Below are 13041 nucleotides of genomic sequence, written 5' to 3' on the forward strand. Positions count from 1 at the left end.
ATATATTATTACTACATTTTAAGGTTTTAAGAAAAGAATATATTTCAACTACTCAAAATTGTAGTACCTATTTTGGCATTAATGGCTTCTCCATCAGTAGAAGTTTTTGAACAAAGTTTGCAGAGTGTCTTGTTGTATATTTTCTATAGAAGAGTTGATAGGAGGAAAAACCTCTTCATTGCTTATTGGAAATCAGAATTGTTTCTATTTGTGCCTCCATAATATAATTCCTGAGAGCATTTCACCTCTTTTAGGCTAACTTTTGCTCTAGCATTTTAGGCCTTGAAACCCTTTCATTTCTCTGAATCTTTTGAAATATTCTCTTCCAAAGTCTATAGTGTACATGTCATACTCTATAAGGCTTTTACTTTTTCTTTATCAAAAATTCTAAGATGGGCTGGTTATTTTCCTATAAACCTGCAACCAAAATTTGTAGTTAGGACATTCTAAGCCTGCCCAACTCATGGAGATGGGAGAGAGTAAGACTGGGCTGGAGAAGAACTCAATGAGGATATAGATAAGAGGCAAGCAATTTGGTAGATTCCTATTTTAACTAATTTTTTCTTAATGAAATTAAAGTTAATTCTCCTATGTCCTATTTCTCTGCTTGCTGAAGGACTTGCTTTTGCTTATGTACCTCTAAAATAGAAGCCCAAGGGCAAACATGCTGTAGTCCTCCACTCAATTGTTGATTTTTTCCCTTGCTTTGTATTAAAAGAATGGATTAAGTTTGGGTCTAGGAAAAGTTATCTTTTTATTTGTTGTCATCTGTGGCTACTTTTGGCCTTCAGATAAAACAGCTTTCTTTTCATGCCTCAAGTGAAAGATATTGAACAGAAACAAGTTTCAGATTTGTTCTCTCTTGTACTATCTGACTTTCTCCTTGTTTACTTGTCACTTCTGTATTAGTCTGGTAACTACAACTACTATTTTCACCCACACTTGCATTAAAAAGTAGTGACTGGATTAGGGTTAAAGTTAGGGTTAGGATTAAGGTTAGGGTGCAAATTTAGGATTAGTTTAGGAACAAATTATAGTAAATGATCATAATAATCTGATATATGATAAATCCAAAGATCCAAGATTTTGGAACTATGACACATTATTATACAAAAAAACTGTTGGGACAACTGAAAACAGTATGGCAGAAACAATATGCAGACCAGTATCTTACAATGTATTATAATGGGTATGTGATTTATACCGAACAGGTGATACTATAAACAAGTTAGGAGAGCATTGAATAGTTTATCTGTCCAATCTGTGGATAAGGGAAGAATTTATTACCAAGTTAGGGATAGAGAACATTATAAAATATATATATATATGTATATTTAAAATGACTAATAGAAAACTGGAATATTGAATAAGGAAAAGTTGAGTCCTTTAGTAGTTATCAGTGAGTTCAAATCAGCATAGTATGATAAACTACATTGATATATTGGACTGATACATGGGAAACTAAAGCTGGATTGTTGCATCTTTGGGAATTCTTGAAGAAAATGGGAAAGGTGACATTCTAGAAGGTGAGCAGATGTTTTCCTGATTTTTTAAAAAACATGAAAAAGATGGATATTTAGAACTATATAACAGTGAACATGATGGTGATTCCTTGTAAAATATAGAAAAGATCATTGAAATGAATCACTTGTCAGAAATTAAAAAGTGAAGAGTAAATATTCATGAGCCACATCAGAGTAATAATTTCCTTTTCTAAAGGGTCATTAATTTTTTTGATTTTTTTCCAGTAGGCTTAAATTCATTAAACATAGTCACTGATTTTGTTTTTATCCTTGATTTCCCAGTTATCTAGCACAGTGACTTCTACATTATAGGTGTTTAATAAATATTTTTAAATGGAATTGTTGGTAGTATGCCTGCATTAAAAAATATATTGACAAAAACTCCTGATCTATGTGAACAAAATGGAGAGATAAGGGATGGATAAAAGTTCACATGGAAAGTTTCAGGACTACTAGAACTAGAGTATTGCTCTCTAACTATGTTAAGCTCAAAAGATGGTAAGGAAACCTGTATTTGCATAAATAATTTAAAAAGGTCAAGTGATGCTATTCTCATAGTTTATGTAATAAGATAGTTGCACAAAGATAGCTCAAATGAATAATTCAGTTTAATAAGCATTTAATAAGGATCTACTATAAACCAGGCATTGTAATAAAATGGATGCATACACATAAATAAAATCTTACCATCAAAGAGTTTATCATCTATATGGGAAAGGAATATACTCTCTCTTTTGATCTTTCTCTTTCTCTCTCTATTGCTGTCTCTTGTGCTTGTAAGTTTAGGGAGGCAACTAGCAACGAGGAGTGGATATAAGGAAAAGCTTCCTATGTGTGGTACTATGAAAGAAACCATTTATACTTATCCTAGGTACACAAGACCTTCTCTGAAATAATATACATTACCTTATCCTCCCAAATTGCAATGGACTTGCCATCAAACTGCATGCCATAAGCAACGTAATAGGCTTTTGTCATCTACTAATATCTTTTGAATTGTTTAGTCTTACTGATAAGGTCCTGCAGTGTTCTGCATCTTGACTCAACTGGACAATCTTGTCATCTTTAGGGTATCTGCCTTCCATGTATAATTGTAGATTCTAAATGATAGTTTAACGTGCTTTTGAGAGGTATATGTTTTCTATTTTATGCTTCATTTGAATCTAATAATAGAACCAATAAATCATGCTTTCACTGTGTGCATTCATCAAAGAATCCTGAATGGTCTTAATATGTGGAAAATATGTTTTCAGTTTATGTTCTTTTTTTCTTCCTACAAGGTCAGATGCTTTATTGAAATCAATAAGCAATAAACAGAACAAGATTTTGTAGTGCTTTCTGTATCGTTTAATCACTTGTCTGATTGTAAAAGGTAGTTTCTCTGGTGATCTTAATATTTTCTGGATTGAGGGAGGTGATAGTCTTATGGTGTTTTGCTCTATTAAAATATATTTAGAGAATTATGCTGGTTTTGATTTCCAGATTTAAGTAATGTTGTTTATCAGTGATGAATTGACCAATAAATATCTGAGGCTGGATTTTAACTCAGTTCTTCCTCACTCCAGGACCAATATTCTATTCAAAGAGTCACTAACTATCTCAAGTGTTGTAAGTAATAAAGGGCTATATAAATGCCAGTTATTATTCCAATAAGGATATTTAAAATCATGTTATTGATGATCAATTAAAGGATTTGAGAACTTTTATCCTTGAGAAGAATAGCAAGAGAGATAGGGAAACAGGAAGTATAATTTTTGAAACTAAAAAACTAAAAATTTCCTGGAATAAGTATTAGTTAGTTTTGTTAGACTCATGATAGAGCATGATAGAGCATGATAGAGATAGAGCACCAGTCCTGAATTTAGGAGGAACCAAGTTCAAATCTAGTCTCAGACACTTAACACTTCCTAGCTGTGTGATCCTGGGCAAGTCACTTAACCCCAGCCTGGGAGGGGGGAGAAAAATTTCTGCTTCAGATTCTTGATTCAAGTAAACCTATTATTCTATACAGGGGTTACTATGTTACATCTCTTACATGATTTTCATTTTAACTCAGAAACTATAGACTTTTGCATTTCTAATAGTAGAGTTTGAAATAACAGGAGGAAAGAGAGGTTTTTGAGTTGGAGTCCTTTTTGGTTTCCCTCAGATAAAGCCATACAATGTTCCCTTCCTCAGCATATAAATAAGGCCATCCTGGATAAGGTTAGGAACCTCTCCCCTATTCAATATGGCCATCTGAGGCAGCAAATTATATTCCAGCAGAGAATAAATGAAATTAGAAATTTGACCTTCCCTAATATAGATATGGTATTCATTAAGATTTCTCTTTTGAAATATCTCTTAGGTATAGTCCTTAAAGATTTAATTTTGTGAATTCTGCAATATCAATAACCTAAAAGACTTTCCTTTTTCCAGTTAAAGGACATTGGGATATTGAAGTAAATTTCTGACTTTACTGTGAATTTGCAGGCAGAAAGTCTGCAGTAAAGTTCTTAGACTAGGATTTCAGTCACTACAGTTTTGGTGCAACTCATCTAGTATTCTTTGGCTTTATGATTTAACTGTCATTTTCTATAAGAGCCTAAAAATGGGTCATTTCTGCCTCATGGTATAAAATGGCTCTCATCTTTACATACTTCAGATTAATTTAACTGATACTGTATATGACTGACTTAGCCAGAGGTAAATGCAGCTTCCTGAAGTAGAGATTTTTTTTTTTTCTCAGCCTGGAGTGAGGAAGGACAGTGAATTACTTTAAACACCAGGTCACTTGGACGAAAGTTACAAATGAGACTAATCCCCAGTGGAACTAGTGCTGAAATCATTTGGCTTAGTGTGCAAAAGTAGAAGATAATAGTAAAATTTTAGATTATTTCAAGGTTATTTAAAGATTATTTCATGCTGGAATGGAAAGAATATAGGAATTGGAGTCAGGCAAGGCTTGGGTTTAACTCTTCATACTGATACCTACCAGCCCTGTTTTTATAGTAGATCACAGAATCTCTAGGCTTCAGTTTCTATAAATGAAAATTGCTTCTTATGATTTCTGGAAATGTTATAGGGAATAATATATTGAAGAAGGAAGTGAACAATTATTAAACACCTATTATGTGCTGGACACTGAGCTAAATTTCTTATAAATATAATCTTCTTTGATCATCATAGTCAGCCTGTGAAATAGATGCTACATTTTACAGTTAAGAAAATTGAGGCAAATATAGCATACATAACTTGCCCAGTGACACAACTAGTAAGTATCTGAGATCAGATTGGAATGCAGTTTTTCTTTACTCTAGGCCCAGTATTCTATCCATTGTATCATTTTGTATACATATATTGATATTAATTTAATGCTTATAACATCTCTAAAAATAAATTTTATATATACATATATGTTTTACTTATATGTACATGTACATTATACATATATACATGTATACATATATAAACCCATGCACATATATAGAAATATTTATTTTTAGAGATATACAAAAATAAATTTCCTAAGCTATTTATTATTAGGGGTATTTCCTTCAATGCCTTTGTTGTCTTTCATATTTTACTACTGGTAATCAACAAAAATATTTGATGGTGTCAACCTTATCTTACACATGTGAAAAGCAATCTTCAGTTTGTAGTCATGGATTTCTGCAATTCTCTTTGTTTTACTAATCAAATGAAAGTTATCTCAATTGTCATTTTCGCCAACCATAATCCTATCTATTTCTGTGATGTTCCCAACAATTACTAATCTAGGAAGCACCTCTAATTACAGAGAATTGCTACCTTTGAGTGCTGCTTTTTCCATTTTTGGACATCCTTAAATACTGGAAAGCTCTTAAATAGAAGATATAGACTTTTTTTTCCTCCCTGCAAGGTCCCTCTGTTTAAAGAGAGCAACAGTTTCTTGGTTTAAGAAAGGACTTACTGTCCCTAGATAAAATTGTGAAGTAGACAAACAATGTCTTTGACATCTCAGGTTCTACTGAAACTTTTTCCCTGATCAATTGCATTTTATTTTGATTATCCCTCCTCACTTCCTGTTTGTTAGGTACCCATCATCCTTCTTCCTTTCAAAACATATACTTAGGCATGGTGTCAGTTATTGACAACTTAGTGTAAATTTAAATCATTACATTGAAATGCACATGTATTTCAACAATATTTTTAGTAATGGAATACAACTTCTGTAAAATGAATTTGAAATATCACTGATAGAAAAGAAATTTTACCAGAGTATCTAAATTATAAGACTGGAAAATTGTTTATTCCAAAGGGTCTCTGCCAAAGACATAACTAGAAATTATTGAACCCTGAGCATATTTAGGTGAGCAGTATTGGGAAACAACCTATTTGGTCAGGTGATCCTTAAGAAGGGAAGACAGCAGTTAGGTGAGTCCCAAGAGCAGGGTACCTGCAAAGACAAAAGTGGTGACTTTCTCGGACTAAAGATGGTAAGAGGGATGATCTCTGGAACCAATAGATAAATAGATGAACAAAGGAAAGATGTTTACACCCTGAAAAAATCCTGATGAATCTTCCCTTATTATAAGGTTCATCTCTGCTCCTATGGAGTTTATAATCTAGTTATAGTTATAATCTAATAATATAGAATTGACCATGTCCTAAATGCCTAGTTATTGGTAACATTTTCTAGAATGCAGTTCTTTTTCAGCTCTGCCTCTCAGAATTCTTAATTTCCTCCAAGGATAAGATCAGGAGCCTCCATGAAACTTTTCCTGTTCCATCCAGATGTTGGCTCTCAAACTTTCTCCACATTTCCTACTCTCCACTTATATACATGTATTCCTATTTTCATTGCACATAAATGTCTTCAGAACAGCCATTGTTACATTTTTTTCCCCTTCACATCCTCAGCATCTTGTACAGTGCCATTGACATTTTAAAAAATCTTGACTTATAATTTCATCACTGTTAAGAGTTCTCAGTGAAGAAATCTATTTCATCAATGCAGATATATATTACTTTAGAGAGTGGCTGAAAGACTTGGAACACTGAGAGATTAAATGATTTCCCTATGGCCCCATGACTAGTTTATGTCAGAAGCAGAATTTAATTTTTCTCACTATAAGTTAGTTGTTTGTCCACTAAATCATCATCTCTATATGTCTTACATATAACAGATACCTAATAAAAGTCAGTTGAATTGAAGTGATTTTATGCCAGGCAGGAGATAGATTTATTTGAATTTTATAAATTTGAATTTTATAAATTTATGAATTGAATTTTATAAATAAGGAAACTCAGGGTTTAATGGAATTTGATTTGTTTTGTTTTGCTGCAGAGAATAGAACTAGGAAGACTATTTTGAATACCAGCATTATCTTTTAAAGATTTTTAAAAGCCTTATTACTTCTATGAAACTTAGATATATGAAACAATTTATTGCTTCTTTTCAGATGGTTTTGAAATTCATGCTCCATCTAATAGTCATATAGAATTAGAACCTAGAAAAAAGATAAAATTCATATTTTTATGAATAAGGAAATAAGTTTTTAATGGAATTTGAATTGTTTTGCTTTGCCTCAGAGAGCAGAACTAAGAAGACCATTCTAAATATCAATATTGATTATTGTTAAAAGATTTTTAAAAGAGTTTTTTACTTTCAAAAGATTATGTTGTAACAATAAATATATGAAAAACTTTTTCTTCTTTTCAGATGGTTTTGAAATACGTGTTCCATCTAATAGCCATATGGTATCAGAACCTGGAAAAAATGTCAAATTCATATTTCAGACTCACAAGTCCAGCCCCCTGAAACATGTGACATGGGAAAGGATTCAGCCACATCAGATTGACCACTTAACTTACTGTAATTTGAACAATGGGAAAAGTTATGGCTTAAAGTACCAAAGAAAAATATTGACAAGCTGCAGCCAAGAGATGACCAGTAGCTCTATTGTTATTCACAATGTCACTGCTTCTGACTCAGGATTTTACCAATGTTGCTTAACCACTAACACAGGAGAAAATGAAATCTTTGTGATGAATCTGACTGTAACTGATGGTAAGTCTAAAAATGAAATATTGGGTTGCTATGAATGTAAAAATTTTCCACCAAATGGTTTCCATTAAAGGCTTTTATTTAGCATGAAAATTTAGTTCTAATGGGCAAATTTAAGCAGATTAGAAGTTACTGTATTCTAATTCTTTAGCAAGTCACACCTTGTTTAGTCTCTGCTCATAGAAATCACAGTAAATTTGTCACTTCACCCCACTTTTTTTCTAATTTTCCTCATTCCTGAAAGAAACTGTTATCTGTTAGTTTAATATACACACTTGATATACATGGTCTGGCATGATCTCTAATATTTGTTTGTCTCCTAGTTCAATCCAGTGAAATTTTACAAGTATTCTGGGCATAGGCATTGTGCTACATGATAAATATAAACACAAAAGGACAAACAGATCATTCCTTGAATGAACTTACATCTGATGGAAGGAGATATGAATATAAATTAGATAATACATAATATATACACACATATTAAATATTGTATTGATAACTAAACTATCTATTTTTGAAAGCTGAGACTGTTTTCTTTGTCTTGAATATCCCATCAAAGCATTTTTACTTTGCCCATTATTTGTTTTGTTTTGTATATATTGAATGTATGTATTGAATAAGTCAATCAATTATGGTTATTGTTCTGTATTAATTTGTCATAATTTTAGCTTTTATGACCTAGATAATCTTCACAATTGGGAAGGAATGCAAAATTAAAGCTCTCATTGTAAAATACTCACTGTAAGGGAAATCATGGGGATAGTTTACATTAGATTCTTTTTCATATTTGAGTAAGGGTCAGGAGACCTGAAGGTCTATCCAGTATTAAAATCTGGACTCTAAAGGTGCTCTCTGACTGAAAAATGTGCCAAAGATAATCCTTTATTCTTGGTGCTGACAGAAGTTGTCTATCACTTTATGCTTTTATTTTCCATATGGCTTTCGTCAGCTCATTTACTTTGGCTTGAATTTAGAGTTTTAGAGCCAAGCCAGGTCCAGGCTGCCTCCTTCATATTCTTGGCAGTGCCTAGGCTGACATTTCTTTCTGAAATAGAACTGAAGAAGAAATGTTTAAGGTTCTATATAAGCAGCAGTGGTAGCAGCTGTGTGTAATAAGAAAAGAGTTTGCCAAAGTCATAGCTGATTTTCACACTTAATCACTATGGGCTAACTCATGCTTTCATTATTCCCATTGATGACAATCACAGTTATGGGTAAACTCAATGTTGGATTTGTAACTTCAAGCCAAAAAGGGGTTGACAGCATATCTCTTTATGCAAAAAATCTTTAGAGAGGGCCAGTTTTTAAAGTACTGGCTCTGCCTACTTCTGGATAAATAAGCAAGTTTATGTCTAAAATATTCCTTATGTAATGGGACTGTATTTTAAAATTTCTTGCAGGGTCCAGATCCCCTAACAGTCTAAAAATATATGAATAAAAGTTATTTGCCAACTATTTCCAATTGACCAAGACAAGACAATGTTTAGGCAGGCAAAGCAAATGATACAGGTACAGGTATATTAGACAGGTATATTATTATTCTTGCTCATCATAATGAAGGACCATTTAAGAATTTTTATAATTATGTCATTTATAGTGGCAACAATGAAAGTACTCTTGTAGGATTGAATGATATATATATATTTAATTGATGAGACAGTCTTCTGACCCAAGACAACTTAGGAGATCAGATGAAGAGATCTGTGATATGAGGGTGGAGACTGGCATGAAGCCCATGTAACTCAATAGTGGTTTTTGGTGGTGATGACATTAGCAGCAAAACCTTCATGAAGTCTCAAGCAATAGATTATTGGACAACTAGTAAGAAAAAAAGATTATAGGGTTTGCCTGTTCTATCATTGGGCGCAGGACCAAACTTCAGTGCTTATATTTTCTGGTCACAGTTCAAGGGTAGAGAGGAGCACTTTTGGTGATGAGGGAGCAGTATCATTTATGGTACCAAGGAAACAGGACTCTTGGGAGCAGTATTTATTTTAATCCTAAGGATTCAGGCATAAAGTCTAACCTAGCTCCCTGGAGGCCTAAGAATCAGCCAGAGTGAGGATAAGCAAAAGTCCTTGGTTTTTAGGGGGAGAAGTGAAGGAGATGGACAAAACTGCCAGGAGTTTTGCCAAGGATCCCTCCTTGATTCTAGAGTCCAGAAAATCTCCACATTTTTCTCCTCCTCCTCAAGAGGCCAAGTGAAGTTCTCTCACCTCTCTCACTGCACCCCTTAATCCTTACCTACAATTCTCTAAACCCCAAGCATTGAGCCAGCATTAATTGTGAGAAGAGAAATTCCAAACATATGCTAATAGAGTTATTGTCCAATAGGTAATTTAGCCTCAAATGCTCTGCTGTCTGATTCAAGCACACCTTTTAAGAGTTTCAGCCCTTTACACTCAAGAGTCCTTCCTATGTAAAGACCAGAGTTTAGAACCAGAGAGCAATGAGCACACCTCTTTGGAATCACACTCCTTGAAAGCACCACAAATTTCCCCAATCCTTAAAACAAGCTCTTAAAACAACAGTGCAAAAAAGCCCGAGGCTTGGTATAGTGCCCCTTCCCCAACACTACTGGTGGGAACAATTTTACCATAAAGTTCAAAGTCAAGAAATACAGTTGAAAATGAGTGATCAACAAAAAGTAACATGACCATAAAAAGTAGTTATAATGATGAGAGATCAAGAAACAAATTCAGAAGAAAACAGTAATGTGAAAACAGATAAAAGAGAAGCCTCAAAGCAAAGCCTTTGGAGAAAAGACTCAAAAAGTTCCTAGAAGAGCTAGAAATTATTTTCAAAATCAAATAAGAGTGGTAGAGAAAAATTGGATTAAAGAAATAAGGAAAATTATGAAAAGACAATTAACAATTTGGTAAAAGAAACAAAATACTAAAGAAAATAACACCTAAAAAAACGCCACAGAATAAGCCAAATGGCATCAGGGCCTCCTCACTGAAGAACACAATACTTTAAAAATTAAATTGGACAAATGAAAGCTAAGACTGTGAGAAATCAATAAGCAATAAAAATAAAAATTAGAAGAAAATATGAAATATATTTTTGAAAAAACAACAGCTGAAAAATAAATTGAAGAGAGATAATTTAAGAATTAGGCATCCCCAATTAAAAAAAAAAAAGAAAAAAAAAGATCAGAGATGAATAGAATGTCTGAATTTCAAATAAAAGACTCAAGAGAAGCATATAAATGTAAACATGAAGAAAAAGAACTTAATAAGATCGAACTGTTTACATTCCTATATGAAAGAATGATACTTATAAGTCTGCCATTATTATGACATTTTGAAGGATTCTGTATAGACAAAGAGCGTGGGAGTGAGTTTATTATGTTGGAATGATTTTTAAAATATAGAGGAACAAGAAAAAATGGATACATGGGGAGAAAGTGGAAGATGAAAGTAAGATTAACAGTTATTTCACATAAAAGAAGCAGAAAGGAAGTACATTTACAATTGAGGAAACGATGAAGGATGGTTGTAGTGGGCAATGGTTAAACTTTGTCTGGCCTATATTGGTTCAAAAATGGAAGAATACACACACACACACACACACACACACACATGTTCAATTGGAGAAAGAAATTAATCTTATTTGATAGGGGAAAGATAAGGAAATGGAAAAGTTTGTGAAAAAAGGAGAAAAAAAAAGAGGAAAAGGTCAAAAGCAAACCAGGCTTTAGAAGGAGGGACAAGATTAAAAGAGAGAGAGAAGGATAAACTGAAGAAAATAAGATGGAGGGAAAAGAAAAGTTAGTAATTATAAATGTGAATGTGAATGGAATGGACACACCCACAGCAGAAAAAAACATGTAGAATGGATTAGAAACTACAATCCAACAATGTGTTGTTTATACAAAACACACCTGAAACAAAAAGACACAAAAAAGAATTAAAATAAGGAAGCTGGAGCAGAATTTATTATGCTTCAGCTGAAGTCAATAAGGGAGGGGTAACAATCAAGATCTAAGACCAGGAAAAAGCAAAAATAGACCTAATTAAAAGGGGTATGGAGGAAATCTACATTTTGCTAAAAGAAAACTGATGATAGTGAACTAATATTAATATTAAAAAATATGAATCAAATGACATAGCATCCAAATTGTTTAAAGGAAAATTTAAATAACAAATGGAGATAGAAAATAAAATAATGAAGGAATTTAGCTTTCCTATCTCAGAGTGAGATATAGTTAACCATAAAATTAATGAGAAGGAAGTTAAGGAGATGAATAATATTTTAGAAAAGTTAAATATGATAAACCTGTGTAAAAATTGAAAGAGGATAGAAAGTTATATACTTTTTTCTCAGGTGTACAAGACACTGCATAAAAATTGACTATGGATTATGGCATAAAAACATCATTGTCAAATGCAGAAAAACAGAACTATTAAATATATGCCTTTTAGTTTATAATATAATAAAACATGAAAATATAAATTTAAAAATTGGAAAATAAATAATCTTACCCCACAGAAACAATGGATTAAAAAGAAATCATAGAAACAAATATAATTTTATTAAAAAGAATGGCAACAATGAGACAACATATCAAAATTTGTGGAATGCAAACAAATAAGTACTTAGGAGAAAATTTAGCTTTAAATACATTCACTAATAAATGAGAGAAAGAAAATACAAATGAATGTAATTAAAAAAACAACAACTCAAAAACACCCAAATTTAAACATCAAAATAGAAATCTTAGAATCAATGGAGAAGTGAAAATATTGAAAGTAAAAATTCCACTGAAATAAAAAATAAAAGTAAGAGTTGATTTCATAAAGAAGTCCAATAAAATAATAAAGTATCAGTTAATTTGATTAAAAAGAAGAAGAAAAATAAATTACAAGTACCAAAAATGAAAAGGACAAATAAACTATCAACGAGGTGAAATTTAACCAATCATTAGCAATTATTTTTCCCAATTATATGGGAATATTTACAAAAACATAAAGTGCCTAGGTTAACAAAAACAAAAATAGCCTAATATATAACCTTAAATAATCTGTTTTAGAAAAAGAAATTGAGCAAGTCATAAATGACTTTCTTTTTTAATTTAAATTTTATTTTTTATTCTAAAATGTATTTATTTATTTTGGTTATATATGCTCATTCTTTTTAAAAAATATATTTCCTTATGAATTATATTGGGAGAGAAAAATCAGAACAAAACGGAAAAACCACAAGAGAAAAATAAAAAAGAAGAGAAAGAAAAAAAAAAGTGAACATAGCTTGTGCTGATTTACATTCAAATTCCATATTTTTCTTTCTAGATGCAGATGGCATTTTCTATCCAAAATTTATTGGGATTGCCTTAGATCACTTTAATACTGAAAAGAACCAAGTCTTTCATAACTGATTATCACACAATCTTGCTGTTATTGTGTAGAATGTATTCCTGGTTCTTCTCATTTTGCTCAGCATTAAGTTTGTGTAAATTTTTCCAGGCCATTCTAAAATCAACTT

At 32.0% G+C, this 13041-nt stretch overlaps 1 protein-coding gene across 2 annotated transcripts in view; it reads left to right on the top strand.

The window, feature by feature from the left end:
* The window catches only part of CD226 (CD226 molecule), a 105572-nt gene that overhangs the window by 52069 nt on the left and 40462 nt on the right, over positions 1-13041 (top strand). For both annotated transcript variants that reach the window (XM_074274147.1, XM_074274137.1), the window contains one exon: positions 7207-7554. In XM_074274147.1, the coding sequence (XP_074130248.1) occupies positions 7207-7554 (348 nt within the window). The remainder of the gene's footprint in view (positions 1-7206; positions 7555-13041) is intronic.

Source organism: Sminthopsis crassicaudata, chromosome 1 (assembly GCF_048593235.1).
Source record: "Sminthopsis crassicaudata isolate SCR6 chromosome 1, ASM4859323v1, whole genome shotgun sequence".
Taxonomy (NCBI): Eukaryota; Metazoa; Chordata; class Mammalia; order Dasyuromorphia; family Dasyuridae; genus Sminthopsis; species Sminthopsis crassicaudata.